This window comes from Phocoena sinus, chromosome 3, assembly GCF_008692025.1.
Source record: "Phocoena sinus isolate mPhoSin1 chromosome 3, mPhoSin1.pri, whole genome shotgun sequence".
NCBI classification, from domain to species: domain Eukaryota; kingdom Metazoa; phylum Chordata; class Mammalia; order Artiodactyla; family Phocoenidae; genus Phocoena; species Phocoena sinus.
In genome coordinates this window covers 146186403-146211740 of record NC_045765.1, presented here as the reverse complement: position 1 = coordinate 146211740, position 25338 = coordinate 146186403, and the positions used below count along the sequence as shown (strand labels likewise).

Below are 25338 nucleotides of genomic sequence, written 5' to 3'. Positions count from 1 at the left end.
TTTCTGGCCCTCATTATTCTCATTTAAAATTAAGCTACAATTCCGGCTTCCCTGGTGGCATAGTGGTTAAGAATCCGCCTGCAAATGCAGGGGACACGGGTTCAAGCACTGGTCGCGGAACATCCCACATGCCGCGGAGCAACTAAGCCTGTGCGCCACAACTACTGAGCCTACGCTCTAAGGCCTGCGAGCCACAACTGCTGAAGCCCACGTGCCACAACTACTGAAGCCCGCGCGCCGAGAGCCAGTGCTCCACAACAAGAGAAGCCACCACAATGAGAAGCCAGCGCACCGCAACAAAGAGTAGCCCCCCGCTCACCATAAATAGAGAAAGTCCATGCGCAGCAGCAAAGATCCAACGCAGCCAAAAATAAATAAATGTTAGTTTTTTTAAATAATTAAGATACAATTATCGGGAAAACATGTCTAATGAGCATAATTAAACAGTTTTGCATTAGAAGGTAAGACTAGATCCTGTTGATTCTCATTGCAATTTAAATATGGGAAGTCAGATTGGTTTACTTAAGCCTATAAAATTGTGTCTAACTACTGGAACTTCTTAAAGAGAATACCCACCAAGTACTACCAATAATCTACTCTTATTATAAAGCTTCTTCTAAATCTCATTAGTACAGCGGTTTGGGCTTCCTTCTTTCACAATCCAGATTAAGAGGAAGTTTTTCAAGCAAGGATTGTCTCAACACTCATTAATTCCCTCAACATATACTGAACATTAACTGTGCGCCAGGCTTATATCTGCTAGATGCTGGCAAAAATACACAAGTTGTGCTTTCGTGAAGTTTTCAATCTGAGGCAATAAAATATTTTTTTAATTGTAAAACTGAACTGATACGTGCTATAAAGAGAGCTCCAGGAAGCTACCAGAATATATAACAGGGAGACTTGCCTCATCTGGTAAGAGTGGTCAAGAATGGTTCCCCTAAGGAAACGATTCTTGAGATCTAACAACTAAGTATGTGCTAAATATGCAAAAAAGGACCTGGGGCAGGCAGAGATGAGGATAGGGAGAATAATCTCAGCAGGTACAAAAAAATCTGTGGGAGAAGACCTGAGAAATAAGGTCACTAAGGTTCAGTTCAGTGTATGGTGGGGAAGTGGGAAAGCAGGGCAGAGGCCCTCAAAGCCATAACTATCTTTACACTGAAAAACACTTAAAGAATTTTAAGTTGGAGGTTGCCATGATCATATTTGTATTTAAAAATACTATTCTGGTGCCATGTGAAAAATGAACACAAAGTCAGGTTAGGAGGCTACTGATTATTGAGCTTCATGGAAGGATGACCCTGAAGGTGGCAAGTTGTCGAGAGCTGATGTTGAGAAAGTAAAATCCACAAAACTTGGTGATGGAGTATATAAATTATAAACGAGCTCATTGCGCTTCTGATTTAAAATCAGCAACTGTTTTAAATTGGCTGGTAAATGAAAATAGAGCCATTGGATTACAAACTGAGACCTCTGCGTGAGAGAATCCCTGGGGTCGGCGTGGTTATTAAGCAAAAGTTTCGCTGCATTCTCATGGGCTCTGTGGAAATGCTCCCCGATAGATTGGCGGTGACGTGTACAAAGGAATGTCCGAGGAAGGGTGCTCGCCCCTGGATCACCAAGGCTTGGGTCTTGGGAACCCTGGAGGGCTCGGTCAATTCACCGCCACAGACTTCGGGGCCCTGAGTAGTCCCTAGAACTCAGCAGTCACACCAAGTCGGGCGGCGCCGAAGCGGCAGGGAACTTCGGCCTCTATTCCGGTGTCATCCCACTGCCAAGGATGGGATTCAGCTTGCCGGAAGCTCAAGACTTAGCCCCTCTTCTTCGCTACGGTGGCCGAAAAGGCCCTGGAATAATAAGCCAAGTCAGACCGAAGAAGGCGCACGCGCATTGCGGACTTCTGGGCTCTGGGAAAGGCCCGATACCTGACGGGCAGAGAGTGCAGGTTTAGCGTCAGTGGTTTCCTCTCCCGCCCCGCCGCACCTAGAAGGGTTGTCGCCCAACAAGGTTGGTTTAGAGAAAGGAGGACCCGCCATTCCCCGTTGTCGATTAGCTGCCCGTCATCCATCAGGTTAGGAGGCGGAGTTTGGGCGCTTTCCTGTCGCATCAGCACGTCCCTCCCGGACCACGTGGCGCAAGCGCAGTGTTCCTGGGCGTTCCAACCCACCTCTGCCTGGCGACCACTCTCCTTTCCTCCTGACCGAAGTTTTGAGGTTTAGTTTTCTCTTAGTGGTTTGCCAGTGTCCGAGAAGGCCAGTAGCCCTTCAGGGAAAATGGGAGACGAGAAGTCGGTGAGTGGGTTGAGTGGATCCTGGAGGCCGGGCTGGGGCTCTCCTGGTACCCGTGTTGCCCAACCGGGGGAGGGAGGGGGTGGAGGAACCCGAGGGGGGCGATGGAGCTCCCGGACAAGTCAGCGCCCCCTTTGGAGATGAATCTCAAATGGATAAAGCAGGGCGGGGCTTAAGATCGTCTCTGGGACCATCCTCTTTTTGTAGATGAGGACACTGAGACCTTGAGTGTCTTGCTCAGAGCCACACAACTAATTAGAAGCCGAGACAATTAGAATCTAGGGCTTCGGACTCCTAGACTAGGGTTATGTGGCTCACTTTCGTCGGGAAGAATGTTGCAGAGTCTCATTTACTTTTAAAACCACGTACGGGTAAAAAGCCCCAGTTTAAGGAAGGGAAAACCAAGTCATCGAGATCTGCCCAAGTTTTGGGTGGTTTATAATAAATGGTGGAGACTGGATGACCCCAGCTGACAAACTCTAGAAAAGTTACACACTTCCCTGCGTGGTGGTGGAGGCATGCCTTATACCATTCATAAATGCTCATTTCACCTCTGGACTTTCCCTTTAGTGTCATAATTTGCTTAGGAACATCTTCCCAATCCTCTTCTGTATACCAACTTTTGGGTTGAAATTTTAGATTGCTTTTACGTTGACATACCGCCTATTTTTGTTTTGTTTTCATTGGAAGTAAAGAACAGTTGCCCATCACGATTTCACTTGTTATAGGAAAGGTGAAATGGGCCTCAGGGTTCCAGAGAGATCCATTTTAACGCCCTGGCTCTACTGTTTACTAGCGATGTACAAATGGGAAATTACTTTCTTTGAGCCATTGTTCTCATTTGTAAAATGGAGAGGTATTTAGAAGACAAAAAAAAGTGATGTTAATTTTCTTCATCTTTACCATTATTCCTGTTCATTTAGCAAATATCCATATGACCAAAACCAAAAACATTTAATCAGAGAAATAGAATTATTTCCCTCTCTTTCTGTTTTAAAGCTATACAGGCAAACTTGCAATTAATTTTCCCCCTCTTTTTAAAAATAAATTTATTTATTTATTTTTGGCTGCACTGGGTCTTCGTTGCTGCGTGCAGCCTTTCTCTAGTTGTGGCGAGCAGGGGCTACCCTTTGTTGTGCGCGGGCTTCTCGTTGCGGTGGCTTCTCTTGTTGTGGAGCACTGGCTGTAGGCGCGCAGGCTTCAGTAGTTGTGGCACGTGGGCTCAGTAGTTGTGGTGCACTGGCTTAGCTGCTCCGCAGCATGTGGGATCTTCCCGGACCAGGGCTCAAACCCGTGTCCCCTGTATTGGCAGGTGGATTCTTAACCACCGCGCCACCAGGGAAGTCCCTTTTTACCCTTCTTTTCACCTGATATATTTGACTAATTACATTAATCATACAGTATGGTGAAGGCATGCAGGTAATCTTATAATCATGTTGGTTAGTTCTTGATTAGAATGGACTTAAGGTGTGTTCATTGTTCATCTGTTGACTATAAATGAACCTTCAGAGTTCATTAAATCGTGAATACCTGAGTGGGGCAAGTGTTAGCTCAACATGAAATTTGAAGTCATATTTTTAAAATTTGTTTTGTTTTTTAAATTATACAAGTCATAAGTTTTATGAAATTGAAAAGAACAATCAGAATGTCCACAAGGGATAAATGGATAAATAATGGAATGTTATTTGGCAATAAAAAGCAGTGAAATACTGATACATGTAACATGGATGATCTTGAAATCATTATACTAACTGAAAGAAGCCAGTCACAAAAAAACCAATATTGAATGATTCCACTTATATGAAATGCCCAGAGTAGGCAAAACTGTAGAGACAGAAAGATTAGTGGTTGCCAAGTGCTGGGGAGAGGGGAGAACAGGGAGTGACTGTTAATGGATACATGGTTTCCTTTTGGGGTGATGAAATTGATCCCGGTGATAGTTGGGCAACTGTCTATGCACTAAAAACCATTGAATTATATGCTTTATGTGGGTGAATTTTACGGTACAGAAATATATCTTAATAAAACTTAAAAAAAAAATTCAAAGATCAAAAAAATATATGAAACAAAAGTCCCCCCGTCCCATCCCCAGTTCTACCCTCAAAACTCCTTCACTGCTGATGATAACATCCCCACTTAGAGCTGACCGCTGTCAACGTCTGGGTGGGTATCTTTTTTTCCTGCCACTTGTAGGTTTTCTGAACTTAGAAAAATCATCTAACTTTTTAAAATTTAGTCTTATCTATAAAATGGGAATAATAATGATAGTCATCTCACAGTGTTTCTATGAGAATCAGATGTGATTGTGGAGGAACTTTGTAAACTGTAAAACTTTATGTAGTGAAATTTGCATTAGGATGTTTCTATCTGAGCAGTTACAAAGAAGTAAGTAATTTATTTCTGAGAAGATACTCTTTGGAGTATCCCATAATGTGGTTCCGTGTTTCTCGACCTCAACACTCTTGACATCACGGACTGGATAATTCTTTGTTTTGGGAATCTGTCCTGTGCATTGTTGGATGGCTAGCAACCTCCCTGGCCTCTACCCACTCTCTGCCTGTTGTACGCACCACACCACACCGCCCTCCCACCTTCCCCCAACTCCCCACCCCCGGTTGTGACAACTGAAAAGGTTTCCAGACATTGCCAGGTGTCTGCTGGGGGCAAAATTGCTTCTGGTTGAGAACCACGGGTAAAACCGTTCTTGCCATTGGTTGCCTTTTTGCACAGGACTTACTGTAAAACTTTCTATGACTTCCTGGAATTGAAGAATTGAATTCTAATTGAAGTACACATCTTTATGGTAACTTTTAGTGCTTGCTTCTGTCTAAGCCCTCATCTGTCTTAACTGACAGTGTTTCCTAAAAGGTTTAGTAATTTTCTCTCGCTCTCTCTCTCTCTCTCTCTCTCTAACATTTCCAGCAATAAGTTTCTGTGTACACCTAGAACAAAATTTCCTCCATTCTCAAAATCCGGCCTGTTGAAATCTTCTCCATCCTTTAAAGTCCTTTAAAGCCCTAACAGTTACTAGTGTCTTAGCTTATCTGACATCTGATCAGAGTACTACAGCTGTGTTCTTTTCTCCTCCAGGAGTTTCTCACATATGTATGCCTTAGTTTCCCCAAAGAGATTAAGTTTGCACATGGTAGGGATTGGGTCTTATGTTTACTTCTTCTACAGGGTTTAAAAAAAAATACTGCGAGCACAGAGGCTCTGGGTAGTACTTGTGGGATGGATGGATATATATTGCATTAGATTTTTTTTTCTGAAAATACTACTGAATAAATTGCATGCTTCTTGTAGCTATATATTTAGTATATGTCCATTTAAACCTGAAGTGAGAGTCATGTGAACAGGTAAAATGAATGAAATTTGAGGACTTGAATATTATCAAGTAACTCTTCTACTTTTTTAGGGCTTGTCTTTATTGTAAGTTGTTAACTTGTCTTTGACAGTGGTGAAATTTTCTAGTCTTTCAAAATCAGATTTCCACTTAAAAAAAAAAAGATGCTAAAATAACATCCTCAAAACTTTTCTGGAGGCAGCATGGATGGGTGTCAAATGAGATTAAAATGTAAAACCTTCATGCCTTTTTTGCTTATTTAGGTAGGTGCCAGTGAAGAGAAACGAAAGGAAGGAGGCAAGAAGAAGAACAAAGAAGGCTCTGGGGATGGAGGTCGAGCAGAGGTAAATGTTTTCAGGGCTCTGTCATCAAAGATTGACAGAGGCAGGGAGCTGTCTCAGACTCATCCTATGCGAGATTCTAATGGTTTTCGTGGGGGTTATAAGATGGCACTAGATGGAAAAATCAGGGAGAATTAGGAAATTCTGAGAGGGGGAGAAAGACTTGCAGTTACTTGTTATTGAAAAAGGAAAACAACTGAAGTATGATTGTAAAATAATCTGTGGGATTAGATATTAGAACAGAAGTTGGTGAAAAGAGGACTGTGGTAATTAGTTGCCAGGTCGAACGCTAGCTGTCTGACCATTTCATTCAATGAGACGTTAAGAGACTTGGTGTTTGGGCTTTTACTGACTACAACAGAAACCAAAGAAAGCCTTGTTCCTTCACCCCACTAGCACTGTTTCCACCTGGACCTGCCACTGGAGTTTGGTTTTAAGCCAGGACAAATCTCCTTGCTGCCTCTCAAGTGTAGAGAAAAGGCTTTCAGTTCACCAGGCTCACACTAAAAGGAACTGGCATTTCAAGAGTCATCCCAGAATTGACCTGATTCCTGGGTCTTGCTTTAGGAGGCAGTTAAGCTTGTCTTCCTACTTAGATTTTGAAGTTGAACTGCTGTGAACCGTGCTTGACTTTTTGCTTTTGTCATCGCAACCGTTTTGTTAGAGACTCTTTAGAAAACGACCAGAATGCAAGACAAAGGAATAGGCTTTTAAGAAGTATGCTATAGCACAGTAAACTGACTTTAAAGAGCTGTTTTTATAAATGTTGCATTGCTACATTTATGGAGCTTCCACTTAATTTAGGGTAAGTTTGTAGGTGATCAAGAGTCACTAAGTGTTGCCAAGAGCCCTGCATAACCGCTTCTGTTGTGTTTTGTCCATTATATCCTACTGTAATTGTGGGGAATTGTTGATTGTGAATTTCAGAATTTGTAAGTAAGTAAGAAAATGGCGTATGTTCCCTAATTTCTTTTTTGTACTTTCAATACAAGTAGTACATGCTGTTCTGTTACAGCTTGAGATTTAGCCTGGAAATAGGAAACAAAGGGTATAATTAGAGGACTTTTTTGAATAGAAAATTGTGCATATGACATGTGGTTGATTATATATGTTTTAAATGATCTGTCTGGAAAAAAAGTGTACAGTGAGATGTCGAAGACCTTTCTTCCTCCTCCACGCTCCCATCATCTGTGTACTTGTCTTGTTCCCCTTCTAAGGGCAGTGGGCAGGTCTTACTCTTCTCTTGCATCCGCAGAGCCAGGCACAGAGAGTATCTGCTCCATGAATGTTGAATAAATTAAGTTTGACACTAAGTTCTTCTGACCAGGAAGTGCCAAATGGATGTGGAGATAAACTGCAGTAAGATACAGAGGGTCATGTGGGTGCGTAGGCCTGTAGTGATGTCAGAGTATGTGGGACCAGGTAATGTGCTTTGACCTGAGGGATTCAGAGCAGGGTTGTAGAATGATAGGCTTTGAGCTTTTAGTTAATTTACTGATGCCTCTTCATTGAGGATTATGGACCCCTGTGACAATTTAATGAAAAGTCCCCAAAGAGCACCCAAATGACTAAAGAAAGGGAAGGACTGTGGTCGGAGGGAATTATAAAGATATTAAGCCTCTTCCGTTTAAAAAACCGAAGGCCAAGAAAAAATATGATTGAAATGAGAAGGAAATTTTGTATAAGGGAAAAACAATAAAAGCACTACTTCATACAAGGTAAACTTTGTTTTTATTATTTCTTCCACTTTTCTAAAAAGGAAAGCAAGTGTGTACTGATTATTTATTTCTTCATTTGTTGTCTTGCAGTTGAATCCTTGGCCTGAATATATTAACATACGTCTTGAGATGTATAATAAACTAAAAGCAGAACACGATTCCATTCTGGCAGAAAAAGCAGAAAAAGACAGCAAGCCAATTAAAGTCACCCTGCCTGACGGTAAACAGTTGGATGCAGAATCCTGGAAAACTACGCCGTATCAAATTGCTTGTGGAATTAGGTATAAGCTATACCTGTCTGGACCTTCTGTTGTTTGTAACTGAACTTTTTTTTTTTAGCTTGCCAAGTTTTATCCTCATATTTTTATGTTCCTGTTCAATGTTTTTATTGTTTAATTTACCTTATTTGGGATTTTTAAAAAATCAAAATAATGTAGAGCTTTATAGTCAAGATTCAAAGTTAATATCTGAAAGAGTCAACTTCGGTCTTATTTTACAAAAGATTTTATATAATTAGTTCTCCTACTTTGATCATAAAATGTCCCATAACCAAGTAGAGAGTACTTCACCTATTTTGACTAAAAAGTCTCAGTTTTAAAGTTAAAAATGAAGGTAGCTCATCTCAAAATGGGAAAATTAAGAAACTAATATATGAAATATATTATTAAACTATATATGAAATATATGAAACTAACACGTGAAAAAATGTACTATTTTTATAAAGCTAATGTTAAAACTTTTGTCGGGCTGGGGAGAAGTTATTTCAGGTATCTGAGAATTAGATGCATACTTTGTAATAGAGTAAATGCTTTCCTAATCTAATATGATTGGGATGAATAGTTGGTAAGTTTATCAAAAAAATGATAAAGTTGGGAAGGCATAAATTGATACATGTATCTTCTACCGAGTGTTGGCAAACTGGTCATAGCCTGTTTTTGTACAGCTCAAGAGCTAAGAATCGTTCTTATGTTTTTAAATGGTTTGAAAAAAATAAGACAACTAAGAATATGCAACAGAAACCATGTATGGCCTTCAGTCTAAAATATTTATATGGCTCTTTACAGAAAAAGTTTGCCAGCCGCCATTTAAACATTTTAACTTAAAACTTATATATATTCATTTTTTTTTTTTTTTTTTGCGGTACGTGGGCCTCTTACTGCTGTGGTCTCTCCAGACGCACAGGCTCAGCAGCCATGGCTCACGGGGCCAGCCGCTCCGCGGCATGTGGGATCTTCCCGGACCGGGGCACGAACCCACGTCCCCTGCATTAGCAGGCAGACTCTCAATCACTGCGCCACCAGGGAAGCCCTATATATATTCATTTATTCACTAATATGTATATAAGGCTAAAGTTTGGGGGGTGGAGTGCTAATTAAACTTTTACATTATCTTAACACACTTGAGAAGCCATCTGAGTGCAGAAGCCTTCCAGATTTTTATGTAGTTGTTTCATCCACACCTGACTTGACAGTATTTTTTTAGTGACTTCCCTTTATCAAGCCTTCCCAAACATTCAACTTGGTTTGAATGTAATTCAAACCAAGAAACTGTAATTCCCTCGTTGTATTACTTATATATTTCTATTTATTTATAATAATTACATATTGAACTGAAACAAATGAAATCATATATGAATTGTCAGAAATGGTTGATTATCATCAATTTCATATTGTTGAACCTAAGACATAAAATAACAAGTGCGTAAACAAATTTGGGAACCATCACAGCTGATTCTTGGTAAGCCTACTATGTAACTGGTGGGAGTTAGGCCCACGAGCTATGTATTGGTATATGCCCTGGCCTTCTTACAAAAGGAATGGAATGTTGCTGTTAATTTGACAAGTACTTCTACCTAACATACTTCTGCCTTACTCCAAAGGAAGTAAGTAAGAAAGTTGTAATGTTAAGCAAGTTTCCATGTGAGATCATAAGTGACTAGATAGACCTTTAAATATCAGTTCAGCCTTTCACTTGAGAGATAATTTCTCAGGTGAGGTTAAAAGATTCCTCCGTTGTTGCACAATGAGTCTGTAGCTGTGTCAGTACTAAAATCCAGGCTCCTGTTAGTGCAAGAACTTTTTCTCTACATGCTACCGTACTGTTCTTCAGATTATGTTGTAATTTATCAAGTGGCCCATTGGAAAACTAATTTTCTCTTTTTTTGAATTAAAGCTTTTATTGCAGTGTAAGTGTCATAACATATTAGTTTGAAAATATTTGAGGCGGGGAAACTGCTAGACTATTATAGACTGTCATTTCTCTAGCTGCACATTCACATCTATAAGCTGACTAACCTTACTCAATTCTGCTTGAGCCCCGCAGCTTCCTGAACGTCTCCTAACTTATATCTCTGCTTGCATCCATGCCCATTCTCAACATTTGAAGTGCCATCTCCTATCCTTTTCTTCCTGTCCAAATCTTTTGATGCTTCATCCCCTCATTACTTTATGTTTTAAAGCCTGTCCAGACTTCTCTGAACTGTGCTGCTTTCCCTTCCTCAGAACTCCTGCGACTTCTCCACTTGGTGGGTCTAACATCTCATCGCTTGAGGAGAGAGTTGTCTTTTGTACTATGTACTGTACGTTTAGATGACATTTTTATCCGTATTATAAAATGTTTCATTAAATAGTATTTCACTTCACCTGTATATTTGTTATAACTAACATCATCTTAGGCATTTGCAGAATTATGAGATTAGCGTTGCTTCTCAGAGGAAAGATCTGTTACAGATTTCAAGCAGGATGAAAGCAGAGAGGTTATTTAGAAGCACCTCCATCCCCCTTTTTTTTCCTTTGGAATCTGAATAGCTTGGCTCTATGGAAAACTAATTTTGGAGAAATTTAAAGATAAACTACTGGAACTTGTTATTGTTTATAACAGTTGCCATGTCTGCTTAAACAAGAAGCATTAAATGAGGTCAAATAATAGTGTTCTGAATTTTCAGCATCTTCTAGTTATATTCTTAGGGACTTTTTTGAATTTTGTCACTTTTTCATTTTATTTCAGAAAGGTAAATGTACATCTATATATAATATACAGGCGTACCTCAGAGATATTGCGGGCTTAGTTCCAGACCACCACGATAAAGCGAGTATCACAGTAAAGCATGTCACACGAATTTTTTGGTTTCACAGTGTATAAAAATTGTTTACACTGTACTGCAGTCTATTAAGTGTGCAGTTGTTTGTCTAAACAAAAGTACATGTTGTAATTTAAAAATACTTTATTACTAAAAAATGCTAACTATCATCTGAGCCTTCGGTGAGTCATAGTACTAACGTCAAAGACCACTGATCACAGATCGCCATAACAAATACACATAATAATAATGAAAAGTTGGAAATACTGTGAGAATTAACAAAATGTGACACAGAGACACAAAGTGAGCAAATGCTGTTGGAAAAATGATGCCAATAGGCTTGCTTGATGCAGGGTTGCCACAAAAAAAAAAACAAAACAAAAACTGCAGTATCTTCACAGTGCAATAAAAGGAGAGATATGCCTGTGTATAATGTTTATTTTCCTGTTCTTGTTCTCAAATTAACTGTTGTGCTGCAGAAAATTCTTTTTTAGAGTCTTGTGTTTTTATACCTGTGTGTATGTTTTTTTTAAAAGTCAAGGCCTGGCTGACAACACTGTTATCGCTAAGGTGAATAAAGTCGTCTGGGACCTAGACCGTCCTCTGGAGGAAGATTGTACCTTGGAGCTTCTCAAGTTTGAGGACGAGGAAGCTCAAGCAGTAAGTTTTTATTCAGATTCACATTTGCAGACTTCTCCAGCTTATTACTAAAGCCAACGGGTGGCTAAAGTTGATTGATGTCTCATTGTCATACTTGAAATCTTCATTTTGTCTTTCATGTAGGAAGCATAGTAAAAGTGCTTGTCTTATAAAATTAATAAGTGTACTTATTCAAGTTTATTTTTACTCTAGATACTTCAGTGGGGAAAAAGTGCTGGGAATTTTATTAAAAATTGATTAAACAAGTAAAAATTGTTTTCTGCATTATTAGTCAACACTTAATCAAGATGCATATATTTAACAAATTCGAGCATGATTTAAAGTTCTCTTCCTGTTGGGCAATCGATTTCTGTATTTTTTTTACCTTAAAATGCAGATCTGCTGAAAGCACTGTAAAAATCAATCTGCATTTGATGGCAAAGTTTTCTCCTTATTTCCCCATGATGGAATACCATATAAGAAGAAGTAAAATACGTTGTTTTGGTGACAGTGGTTTACTTATGTATGTGAATCAGTGGTTTTCAAATGTATTCTGGAGTCCTTAAGTTTTTTATGAGAATTTAATTTTACTTATTATTTATTTACTTATTTATTTATTGAAGTATAGTTGACTCACATTATTAGTTTCAGGTGTACAGTTTTTATGAGAATTTAAAAAATCTTTATTTTGGTACCTTATTAATTAATCTTAAAAACATTGCTTTGGGTATATTCTGTCTCATCTGAATTACCACCTTAAAACCAAGTACTACCTTTTGATTTCAAGGCCCGTATGTGGTCCTTGGTTTTGTAATTGTACCGTAGGGTCAAGTTGTACCATCTTAGCTTTGTTTGGGGCCAATAAGAGAAAAGCAGATATAATTCTTTTTTTTTTCTTGTGGTACACGGGCCTCTCACTGTTGTGGCCTCTCCCGTTGCGGAGCATAGGCTCCGGACGTGCAGGCTCAGCGGCCATGGCTCACGGGCCCAGCCGCTCCACGGCATGTGGGATCTTCCCGGACTGGGGCACGAACCCGTGTCCCCTGCATCGGCAAGCAGACTCTCAACCACTGTGCCACCAGCGAAGCCCTATAATTCTTAAGTGATGTTCCACAGCCAAGTAAAGGCCAGAGCATAGCCTTTACTAATTTTGGAGAAATTTAAAGATAAACTACTGGAAATTGTTATTGTTTATCACAGTTGCCATGTCTGCTTAAACAAGAAGCATTAAATGAGGTCAGATAATAATGTTCTGAATTTTCAGCATCTTCTAGTTATATTCTTAGGGACTTTTTTGAATTTTGTCACTTTTTCATTTTATTTCAGAAAGGTAAATGTACACCTATATATAATTTACAGGCATACCTCAGAGATATTGCAGGCTCAGTTCCAGACCACCAACTCAGATATTTTGAGTCAGTTCCAGGGATTAACTCAAAAGATCCTGGGGCCATGGCAGTTAATAAGACAGTCACATTGTGAGTGCCTATTGTTTTCAGGAAACAAAATCCATCCCGTTTAATTAATGATGCTAAATTTGTATTTTAATTAGTTTGAAAACAACTAAACCAGATAATTTCTAAGGTACAAATACAATTTAGTAATTAGAATCATTTTAAATTATGTTGGCTCTGAATAGAATCACACTGCGATCTATAGATTTGTAAATTTAGGTTTTCACATCTTGGGTTTATTTATAATAAACTTTATATATCTTTCAAAACAAACAAATTAATTTACAGCTTGTATGCCCAGACTCAAGCCATCCCATTTTTCTTTGATTTTCAGGTATATTGGCACTCGACTGCTCACATAATGGGTGAAGCCATGGAAAGAGTCTATGGTGGGTGTTTGTGTTATGGTCCACCAATAGAAAATGGATTCTATTATGACATGTACCTTGAAGAAGGGTAAGTTATGTAACTGGATAAAGAAAAATAAAATCTGAATTACTGTGGGTCCATACAGTATTTTTAAAGAGTTCTCAATTAAGGAGGAATGATATAAAACTTATTGCTTGATAGTCACCAAGTACTCCCACTAACAAAACTTAAAGTGTTGTAGTAACTCACGAGGTAGTAGAGAGCTCTCTTCTAGATCAGTGGAGGTGGAACCCTAAGCTATGTCGGGAAATAAAATGAAGCTTGGACCTCTCCTGTTCTTTAAACCTGGTTATAAAGTTAGAGGAATGTTCACTAGTTGGAATGGTCTTCATGATGACCAAGGTCAGAGCCACTGAAAATAGTTTATAAAAAATGTCTAGTTTAAAATTCTTAATAAATGATGCAGGGGTCTAACTTTTTATATTAAAACCCTTGAAGTATTCTAAAGAAATGTTCCCGCAAGCTGCGATATGAGTGGAATAGAATGGAAAGAGATTAATTACATTTTCTTCTTCAGGGGTGTGTCCAGCAACGATTTCTCTTCTTTGGAGGCTTTATGTAAGAAAATCATTAAAGAAAAACAAGCTTTTGAAAGATTAGAAGTTAAGAAGGAAACTTTACTGGAAATGTTTAAGGTAAATTGAACTGTAACATGGCCTCCACTATTGTTTCACTCATTAATGTTACGTAAAGTACATTGGGCTCTATGCAGTGCTCTGTGGTGACCTAAATGGGAAGGAAATCCAAAAAAGAGAGGATATATGTATATGTATAGCTGATTCACTTTGCTGTATAGCAGAAACTAGCACAACATTGTAAAGCAACTACTCCAATAAAAATTAATTTAAAAAAATAAAGTAGGGCTTCCCTGGTGGCGCAGTGGTTGGGAGTCCGCCTGCCGATGCAGGGGACACAGGTTCTGCCCCGGTCCGGGAGGATCCCGCGTGCCGCGGAGCTGCTGGGCCCTGAGCCATGGCCGCTGAGGCTGCGCGTCCGGAGCCTGTGCTCCGCAGCAGGAGAGGCCACAGCAGTGAGAGGCCCGTGTACCGCAAAAAAAAAAAAAAAAGTACATTGGGGCTTACTAAGTTCTTTAGAAAAATTTAAGTGTTTTTAAAACATGAAATACATATTTATATTTATACAGTGATTAGATGTACTTTGAATTGTATTTTAGCTATAGTATTTAGAAGTAAAAATTAAAGGATGGTTATTTAAAAAATAATTTTTCCTATTTTCAGTACAACAAGTTCAAATGCAGGATATTGAATGAAAAAGTGAATACTCCAACTACCACAGTCTATAGGTGAGAATATCAAGTGTCATTAAATAAATACCATTGGTGTGTATGTCATTTTAAGTCTATGTTAAAATTCCTTTTAATTTATCTCTAGGTGTGGCCCCTTGATAGATCTCTGCCGGGGTCCTCATGTCAGACACACTGGCAAAATCAAGACTTTGAAAATACACAAAGTAAGCAATGTAACTTTGAAGGCGCTATATAAACATATTTGTATACTAAAGATGTATGTTTAAACTTGCATTCGTTTCTCTTTTCAGCCATTTTTCTCTTGCATGTTTAAGGGTGGATTTTTTTCTCGTGCTGTCTACTGACTGTGGGCACTACGTGCCACTAGCCTTTTTTTTAACTGAAATTCTCTCAAGCACTGACTGAGTGACTCACCACTCATCACCAGAGCACACAGGGATGGAGATTTGGAGGATTTACAAAATCACAGTCATGGGCCATCGTGGCTCTAAAAGCTTTGAGACTCACTGTAGGAGTGTGTGCTCTTGCCTTTTGTATGTCTGAGGTAGTAATTACCCAAGTTGTTCTTTTTTAACCAAACTAATCCTGCCAGTCAGATTTTTTTTTTTGGCTGGTTGGTTGGTTTTCCATTTTTGCTGAATCATCTTGTGGGAGATGCCCCTGTAGTCAGTCGTGTTCGTGGAGTTGTGGTGTGAGTGGGTCTTGAGGGCAGGGCAATTTCAAAGGCATTAAGCAGCCAGCTTTGTGCTGTGGAATGAGTACAGCCACCCTAGCAAGGCCTCAGCAACTGAGATGCTTACTACATGTGCACTTTTTGTGCCATTTTTCTTGTCATAAGGACTAAATATGAATTTGACTCACGATGTGACTGAGAGAGAAAACGTCTAACTCTTAAAATAAATGAGATATTTAAAAATTTGGGGACTTCCTTGGTGGCGCAGTGGTTAAGAATCTGCCTACCAATGCAGGGGACACGGGTTTGAACCCTGGTCCCGGAAGATCCCACATGCGGTGGAGCAACTAAGCCTGTGCACCACAACTACTGATCCTGTACTCTATAGCCCCCATGCTCCGCAACAAGAGAAGCCACTGCAATGAGAAGCCCGTGCACTGCAAGGAAGAGTAGCCCCCGCTCGCCACAACTAGAGAAAACCTGCGTGCAGCAACGAAGACCCAACACAGCCAAAATAAATAAATTTATTTTTCAAAAAAATTTGAATATTATCTCATGGTTATTCCTTCTTTTCAGAATTCCTCCACCTACTGGGAAGGCAAGGCAGATATGGAGACTCTGCAGAGAATTTATGGCATTTCATTCCCAGATCCTAAAATGTTGAAAGAATGGGAGAAGTTCCAAGAGGAGGCTAAAAACCGAGATCATAGGAAAATTGGAAGGGTATGTTTAAAAGAATAATGATGTGTGTAGACTGAGTTTTCTTTATTTTCATTTGAATTGAAATTGTATTACGTACCAGGAATTTACTTCTGCAGAGATGCTGTAGCTTTCAGTAATTATTGTACTGTCCTGTGAAAGCTGTAAATTACTTATTCATTGTCCACATTATCTTTCTAGAGTGTGTTCAGTACCGCACAGAAGTTCATTTTGACTACTCCTTTTATTGAGAACAAATGCTGATGACCTACATTTTTCTTTAAAAAATGTATAGCGGCATAGCAGCATTTCATAGAGCTGGGAGATGCTTTAGAAATCCCCTGGTCTCACTGACTTATTTTAAAGATGTGGAGGGCTTCCCTGGTGGCGCAGTGGTTGAGAGTACGCCTGCCAATGCAGGGGACACGGGTTCGTGCCCCGGTCTGGGAAGATCCCACATGCTGCGGAGCGGCTGAGCCCGTGAGCCATGGCCACTGAGCCTGCGCGTCCGGAGCTTGTGCTCCGCAGCGGGAGAGGCCGCAGCAGTGAGACGCCCGCGTACCGCAAAAAAAAAAAAAAAAAAAAAAAAATGTGGAAACTTAAGTCCCAGGAAGATTCATCTGCTTGTTGCCCAAGATGACATAGCAAGTCATTGATGGATTCTGTGGTGTCCTTTTCTTTATTCTTCTACCCCTGACTGTTTTCTAAGCTGTCAGTTGGGTTTGGTAAAAATACTCCCTTCTAGAAGAGTGTTTACTCTGTGCTGGGCATCAGGTCACGGCTGTTAGGTTGCAAAGTTTGAGCACAGGCAGCATCCACTGTCCTGTGCTGCTGACTGCCTGAAATAAGATCCAGCAGGAAGGAGGCCAGCAACAATTGGTGGGGTCCCTCCCTGAGGACTTGGGCATTTGGTGGGCAGGAAGGTAGGAGGGTGTGCCTCTTTCACCATGACCCAAAGTTAGCCAACTTCTTCTCCATCTTCTCTTTCATTATCAGTGTCTTTTTCTCAGTCTCCTTCCTGCTGTTCTTACTTTAAAAAAAAAAGAAAGAAAGAAAGAAAAAAAGGGAGGGAAGGAGGGAGGATCTTTGAGCTTTGAGGAATTAAGACTCTGAGAGCCCCTCCTGTGCATAGTAGAGGAGAACTAAGACCCTTGCTCGTGTGACTCTTGGGTAAACTTGACTGGATTCAGGAATGTAACAGTCAGAGAATGTCAGAGAATGTACTTGTGCTAAGTGGTAAAGCACCTGCAACACCAGAAATGTCAACATGTTTTCCTTGATTTGGGAATGGCACCAATTAAGATATGAAGCATCATGACCGTATTCTGAACTCAAGAACCCTGAAATTTATGTTGATATTATATACATATATAAACTTCCTTTTGCTTTCGTTTTACCCAGGACCAGGAACTATATTTCTTCCATGAACTCAGCCCTGGAAGTTGCTTTTTCCTGCCGAAGGGAGCATACATTTATAATACACTTATTGAATTCATCAGGGTAAACCATATTCATTACTTTCTTCTGTAGATTTAAGACATAAGTTGATTTTATTAAATAAGATCTGCCGAAGGGAAAGATAATCTTTTGTTTGAGAAGAAACATTTCAAATAATAAATGAAAATGGACGTATTAGGTTTCATAAAATGTTGAAAAAATTCTTTCCTTCTAATACATGATCTTGTCCACATACCTGGGTGTGCACGCATGAGACAAGCTGGTGAGCCGAAGTGGGGCCTGTAACCCTTTACACAGGAGCTCTGTGGCTTTCTGACCATTCATTTGTATTTTCCTAGAAAAAGCAAGTTAATCTTTACATTGCTTTTTTTCTTTGTAAACTATGAAGTGTTTCAAGCATACATTTATAGAGAATAATACTGCCAACATCTCTGTACTCCCACCTAATTTAACACATAACTGCATTGGGCTATATTTGCTTCAGATTTTTTAATTGAGGTAAAGTAATACATATATAGTAAGGGGAAAAAATCCTCCCCTTTGAGAGCCCTTTCTGATCCACTTCCCTCCTTTCCTAGAAGAAACTACTGTTTAGAAGTTAGCATGGTTGGATTCTTTTTGTCCATGTTATTTTTACATCTACCCCATAAATATGTACCCTAAATTATAGTGTTTGTTTGTGTGCTTCAAACTTACATATGTGAAGTCTCATTGTATATCAGTCTGCACTGTGATTTTCATTTTAGATAGGTACAGATCCAGTTTGTTTCCAGTTGTTACGTATTAGTCTGTCATATAACTACCACAGTGTTCATTTCTTTACTGGGGGACACTGATGTAATTTCCCATTCTCCCGTATTACCAGCTGTGCTGCAGTAGCCTTCTTATGTGCGTGTGCAGGGGCTTCCTCTTTGGTGTATACCTCCAGGTGGAGCTTCTAGATTATAAGATGTACATCTTGAACTTTACTAGATAGTATAAAATTGCTCTTGAAATTTTTACTTCCACCAGCAGTGTAAGCATCTATTCCTTACACAGGCATTGTATTTGTTTTCTAACAGAGTGAATATAGGAAACGAGGATTCCAGGAGGTGATCACCCCAAACATCTACAACAGCCGACTCTGGATGACCTCGGGCCACTGGCAGCACTACAGCGAGAACATGTTCTCCTTTGAGGTGGAGAAGGAGCTGTTTGCTCTGAAACCCATGAACTGCCCGGGACACTGGTATTCTGCAATTTTGAGTTTCTAGCAAAGATTTTTTTGCAATCAGTCCCAGATTGTTTTCCCTCCTTTGAAAGTATTTTGTGAAAAACAAATTATGTAATCAGAAGAGTATTTAAATGCATCATCATTGTGGTGTTGTAACATCTTCTGTGCCCAGCTAGATCCTCAGATCTACAGATAGTCAAGGATGGAACTGGGGTAGCAGCAGTGAACAGGCAGAATACAGAACAGGGGCGACTGAATATGGGGCACAGCAGATTTTTTTTTTTTTTAAAGAAACATGTATCAAAATCTTCTGCTGATGAATTGACCTCCTTGGAAAATCTTCCTTGCCTTGAGGCCGTTCACTTTCTATCCTTGAAAGTTGGGTGAAGAGCAGCGTGGCGGCAGACTAGGGAGAGCTGTGGCTGTAGGTAGCTGAGTCATCGCTCCTAGCACTGCTCCCAGTAGCAAGACCTCGAGGACAGAGGGCTGAGCCAGAGGAGTCTCCGCGTGGGGAGTAGCTTGTAGGTCAGGGAACCAAGGTCAAGTTCATTCTTAGTTTTCCCAGATTCTTCAAAGTTTCTGAAGCACTTTCAGACTAAGGGAACTGAAGCACTTTTGAGAGCAACAAGAGTACAGACTTTAGTTTCTGCTGATATAAATGATTTGTATATAGCTAAGATTTTCTTTAAAATATGAGCCTTACAGGCAGTCCTCAAATTAATAGAGATAGAGCACAAGGCTATGACTCCAGACTTACGGGAATACATTTTGAATTTTCTCTTAGTTATAGATGGTTGTATTGTAATTTATTTGCTACTTTATTCGTGCAAGTGCTTACACTGTTGTATGAAGGCCAGACTTTGAAAAGTGTTGTTTGTGTGAACTAGAACCAGTAGCTTTTTGACAGCCTTCCTTATAGTATTAGAGAAGCAGTTTTATTCTTGTGAAATTAAATATCAGTGGATTTTACTTTTCTGTTTTCTTTAGCCTTATGTTTGATCATCGGCCAAGATCCTGGCGAGAGTTGCCTCTGCGAGTAGCTGATTTTGGGGTGCTTCATAGGAATGAGCTGTCGGGAGCGCTCACAGGACTCACTCGGGTACGAAGGTTCCAGCAGGATGACGCTCACATATTCTGTGCCATAGAGCAGGTAGGAGACGCTGGGGTGAAACACGTGGAAAAGAAGTGTCACAAAACTTGAGGAAAATTAATGACCACTGTGTCCCTGTTTTTTTGTTTTTTTTTTTTAATTTAAAGATTGAGGATGAAATAAAAGGGTGTTTGGATTTTCTGCGTACAGTATATAGCATATTTGGGTTTTCTTTTAAACTGAACCTGTCTACTCGCCCGGAAAAATTCCTTGGAGATATTGAAGTATGGAATCAAGCTGAGAAAGTAAGTGGTGATTTTCAGCGTGCTTCAGTGTTATTTGACTGAAATTGGCTTGCGCCGTAATGTGATAAAGCAAAACCTCTTTAAGTGGATAAAAGCAAAAGAAAATTGGAAATGGTTTCTAGGCTTGTATAAGCTAGTTTTTTTTCTCTATGGTTTTGTATTTTAGAAATGGTTGAATGTTCTTTTAGTCATCAAGCTGTAACCTTTAAAGGGGTTTGTGTATGAGTATGTCTAGGTGGACAAAATGGTAAAACAAAGAATAGTAACACATGAAAGTAGTTGTAGTATTTTTAGTCTCAAATTAGGCTGGAAGAAGTTGCATTTGAACAGAAGTTAAAATCATTTTGCTTTATCCTTAGCAACTTGAAAACAGTCTGAATGAGTTTGGTGAAAAGTGGGAATTAAATCCTGGAGATGGAGCTTTCTATGGTCCAAAGGTCAGTACCAACGTCTATTTGAGAGTAATATGTCTTTCATTTTTAGGTGAAGAAGAGATTACTTTAAAATAAGTTTTAAAAAATTCAACCCTAATACAACCCAATCTTTGCTTCTTAGATTGACATACAGATTAAAGATGCCATTGGTCGGTACCACCAGTGTGCAACAATCCAGTTGGATTTTCAGTTGCCCATTAGATTTAATCTTACTTTTGTAAGGTGAGTTTCTAGTGTCTGCTCTGAATATTCTTCTTCAAGGACGTATAAAGGAATATATATATATATATATATATATATATATATATATATATATATATATAAAATAAAGCAAAACAAATCTTTTCTTTCTAGCCATGATGGTGATGATAAGAAAAGGCCGGTGATTATCCATAGAGCCATCTTGGGGTCAGTGGAAAGAATGATTGCTATCCTCACTGAAAACTATGGGGGCAAATGGTAATTTTTGTCATTGTTTCCTTCTGTTTTTGTCTGGACCGTGTAAACTGACTGTCAGAAATGTCTGCTGTCCAATTTAGTTATATGATGGAAAGGAAGAATGATTCTAGTTGGTCACTTCTAATTAATGATAAGTGTTCACTAAAAAGTAAGGAATCACAATCTAAACCCAAACTTTTTAGCTCTATGAATGTTTGTTGTGAGTAATTATTTTTATTTTAGCACTTGATTTGTTTGAATATTATATAAATGCTTTCTAACTAGGAATTATTATTCAGTAAGAAGCTTATTGTTTTGATTGCTTTTCAAGTAACTTTGGGAATTTATAAAAGTTTGATGTTTTTGTCTGAGTAAACAAGAGTAGGCTTTTAGCAATACTTTGTTCAGTGTTGCTGATCATAATAAACAAGTATTTTAGACTCTGTAGAAGCCAAGGTTTTTTTTCTTTTGATTGAAAGTACAGACTCCAAACTGATCATCATTTTTGTGTCCTATTTCTAGAAGTTTATGTTTCTACTGGCAAGATATAAGCACATGACTTGCATTTTATTTTCTAAGCAGCTTTATCTGGGCCCACATTTTGTAAAGGCAGTTGAAAACAGCACATGGTTACAAAACACCCATTTTGTAGAGCCTGACAGACTACACTGTAGTCATCTCAGTTTCATGTGTAATTTGGTTACTTCAGACATGGGGTGGGGTGGCGGTGTCATACTTGTAAATGAAATAAGCTAATCTCCTTTTAGTTATATTTCATGAAATCAGATCAAATGTGGGCAGTATTCTCTATGCACAGTCTAGAGAATAGGGGGATCCTCAGATAACTGCTCTACGAAACCTGTAGTAGGTGGGGGAAAAAGCCCAGTTTGGGTAGAATTTAGTGCCTACTCCAGCCTTTTCCCTAATGTAACAAAACAACTTGAACATAGAGGAGTGACCAAGAGAAACACTGGCCTGATGTGTGCAGCATGGGGAGGGGTTAGACACCTGAAATACCTGAAAGGTAGAATTGAGGATGGGGTCACCTTTTAATAAGCAGTGAAAACACACTCATTTTTACCAAGTACCATCACCAGTTATTATCGGTTCCAATTTGTTGAATCCTGCAAAGTGGATCTTGAATAAACTGAAGGTACAGCCTTTGTCCCCCAGTGAAGAAAAAGTAATAAAATAACACTTGAACAAAATAACTTTTTGAGTAAAATAACTTGAATCACTAAGTGTTTCTTAAACTATGTTAAGCCCTCTGGCAGCAGGCATATGGTGTTCTGTTACCTGATGCGTTGAGCTGTGGGCTGTAGTCCCTGCCCTCTGTTTGCTTTGCTATATCTGCTTAGCAAGACAAATCTTAGTTACAGGTTTTCCTGATTTAGGGTTAGTTTTCTTCTCCTGAATCTCCCTTTAGTCCTTTTTGGATATTGAAAAAAAGCCAAGTTTTTTAAAGTGGCCCTTGCATGTTTCAGGAAATGGTACTGAAGAGTAATCTAAGAAATGTGCCATTCTTGTTAAGGAAAGTGCCCAAATCCACATTAAATGTTTTTAATTTCTTCTAAAGGCCCTTCTGGCTGTCTCCTCGCCAGGTAATGGTAGTTCCAGTGGGACCAACATGTGATGAATATGCCCAAAAGGTAATCCTTAAGTATGACTTACTTTAAATTTAAGAGCTGTCGCTCAGCTTTTCAATCTCATAAACTACGTGTATTCTTGGTAAATCAAGCTGCTTGTGATATAGAGAAATGTTTCTATTTTCAGTCTGTGGTAAGCCTCAGTAGATCATATTACCTCTTCAATGCTTTTTTATGTGGTTCCATGGTTAGTAGACTTAGAGAGTGTTTTGTACATATTTGTAGTTTTTAGTTTTTAGCATTAGTAAATAGCAAATGCCTCAGTATGACATGTACATTCAAATGCATAGAGCAGTTTAAACTGCTCTTTGACTTCAGTAATTTTGCTTTGTTTCTAATGCACATTTCTTTAATTTGAAACTTTTTTTCAGGTTAATGGCATGACAGAGCAATGTTTGCCTTACCTACCAAAAAGCTACCTTACTAACAGATGTACAAATATCCATTCATACTTCATACCTTAAAGACTGGAACACTCTGTTCTGTTGTAGCAACAATTTCATACTAAGGAATTTCAAATTATCAAAAGCTGATATTAAAAAAGCATTGTTTCGTAACTGGCAAAGTAATAAATTGGCTAGTTAAAACAGACAAAAATCTAAATATCAATGAATAACATTGTAACATCAAAACCACCATGTTTTCAGGTCATCAGAATAAATTGCACTCGGGTCTCAACTGTCTTTAAGAAATAAATGATCATTAAGACAGCTGATAGGCAAACCATTCAAGATATACTGTGTTCCTATTACTGCACATGGTAGTTTTAGTTAGAAATGATCAGAATCAGCTATGCTCCATGTTTAATGGATTTTACTTTATTGTATTTGCATTAAGAAAGCTCACACAGTAGGAAGAAAGTCTGTATTAGTTAACTCACTTTTCAACTGGAGATAGTACTGTCTTTCTCCTTTCCATCTGGGGGTGGAGTAGCGTTTAGAATTTTGTGGGGTGGATTTTGGTTATATTGAGTGGACGGGAGGGTGAGCACTGCTATTGATACTTAATGACTAGAGACCACAGTTGTTAAACAGCCTAAAATTACCAGGCTTCCTCCCCGATTACAGAATAGCTCAACTCACGTGTGCAGAGGACTCGTGTTAAAAAAAAAAAAAAAGACACTGGTGCTTTATTCTTTAAAATAGGTTACAGTTGAGAGTGAAGTCTTATCCTGGCACTCTAATAAACTAAGTAAGAACCCTTCTGAAATTTGCATACTTATAAAATCCCAGGAGGTTCATTGGTTAATGATCACTAAGGCACAACAACCTATTAGTGAAATAAAAATGGTTCATTCAGATCTTTTTGTCATATTAGTGGTAATTGGTTGTCAGATGGATGGAAAATATAAGCTAGTTTATTTAATTTAATTCACAATTTATCTCTCGAGCAGAGTATATAGTTTTGTAGTTCTAAGTCACAATAATATATGCTTCAGTATATCTATTAACATTCCTTTTTAATGCTGGCATGATTATCCAAATTGTTTGTTAAATAAAAATATTTAAGGTCAAAATATAATTCTGATTTTAGATCTGAAGAACCCTCTATCTCTATTTAAATAGGTACGGCAACAATTCCACGATGCTAAATTCATGGTGGACATTGATCTGGATCCGGGCTGTACGTTAAACAAGAAGATCAGAAATGCACAGTTAGCACAGTATAACTTCATCCTAGGTAAGAAAGGAGACTCACCAAAGAAAACCTGCCAACCTTTAGGAAAACTTGAAATGCTGAGACTTAGGCTTAAGAGAACTGCGGTCATCAGTAGTTCTTTCCAGTCCTGATCTCAAACTGTATGTTTGTTCCATTGATGTAACACTTTGGTTTTAAAAAAGAGTACTTAAAAGGTTTGTCTAAAAATCTCCCCTTCACCTCCTATTTTTTCATATGGTGAAGTTTTATTAAGTTGGCTGGATTAAGTGACTTGGTAAACACAGCAGTTCTAGTCATTGCAAAATGGTGAGTTGGGGTTTTTTGTTTTGTTTTTTAATGACTAGATTTGGTCACCTGTACATTTTAATGAATCAGAAGCTACAGGGTGGATTTCTGTTCCAATATTCAATAGGAGTCCTTTCACCTAACAAAGCTTTGTGGGTTTTGGTTTAGTTGTTGGTGAGAAAGAGAAAACCAGCAGCACTGTCAATATCCGTACCAGAGATAATAAGGTGCACGGAGAACGTACTATTTCTGAAACCATCGAGTGGCTCCAGCAGCTCAAGCAGTCCCGCAGCAAACAGGCAGAAGAAGAATTTTAAGGAAGAACTTTGCCCAGATTGGCTCAATGGAAAAGGATGAGCATGTTTCCATAACAGTAACTTTGTACAATTGAAAACATCAGCTTCTACTGACCTTGGAATAGTTTGGCAGAGTCTGCAGAGATGAATGCAGGATCAACCTTTTTTGACCTAGACAGATTTTAGAAAATATGTATTTGAAGGAGTTAATTAAAAGTGACACAGTAAAGTGATTTTATTCATTAAATTTCTGAGCACTGGAATAAAAACATGAGGAATGCTCTGATGTAATGTGGAAGAATGTTTTTGTAAATTTAATACGGCTAAAATAAAATTTTTTTCAAATTTGATTAATGGAAAAGAAAGATTAGAATTGGATTATGATCTAGAAATAAAAACTTTTATTCATGTAAGTTTCAACTGCTCCGTCCCTCGTGTCCATGCACACCTACCTGGAATAAATGGCGTGATTCAATACTTATCTTTCATCTTTTATAATACAAATGATGTAAGTTGGGTGGAGGGGTAAAATCTGTAGTGTACTGCTGTTCTCAAACTGGGGTATGAACCAGGTGCCTGCT

At 38.8% G+C, this 25338-nt stretch overlaps 1 protein-coding gene across 1 annotated transcript; it reads left to right on the top strand.

The window, feature by feature from the left end:
- The first annotated feature begins 1863 nt into the window (after positions 1-1863).
- On the top strand, positions 1864-25232 carry TARS1 (threonyl-tRNA synthetase 1). Its single transcript, XM_032628297.1, has 19 exons — positions 1864-2294; positions 5898-5978; positions 7784-7974; positions 11309-11432; positions 13200-13321; positions 13812-13929; positions 14533-14597; positions 14686-14764; positions 15811-15957; positions 17335-17433; positions 18453-18619; positions 19592-19754; positions 19862-19999; positions 20359-20436; positions 20555-20655; positions 20788-20892; positions 22448-22520; positions 24083-24197; positions 24630-25232. The coding sequence occupies exons 1-19, from the start codon at positions 2277-2279 to the stop codon at positions 24776-24778; spliced, it is 2133 nt and encodes a 710-aa protein (XP_032484188.1). The 5' UTR covers positions 1864-2276; the 3' UTR covers positions 24779-25232.
- Positions 25233-25338: the final 106 nt, after the last annotated feature.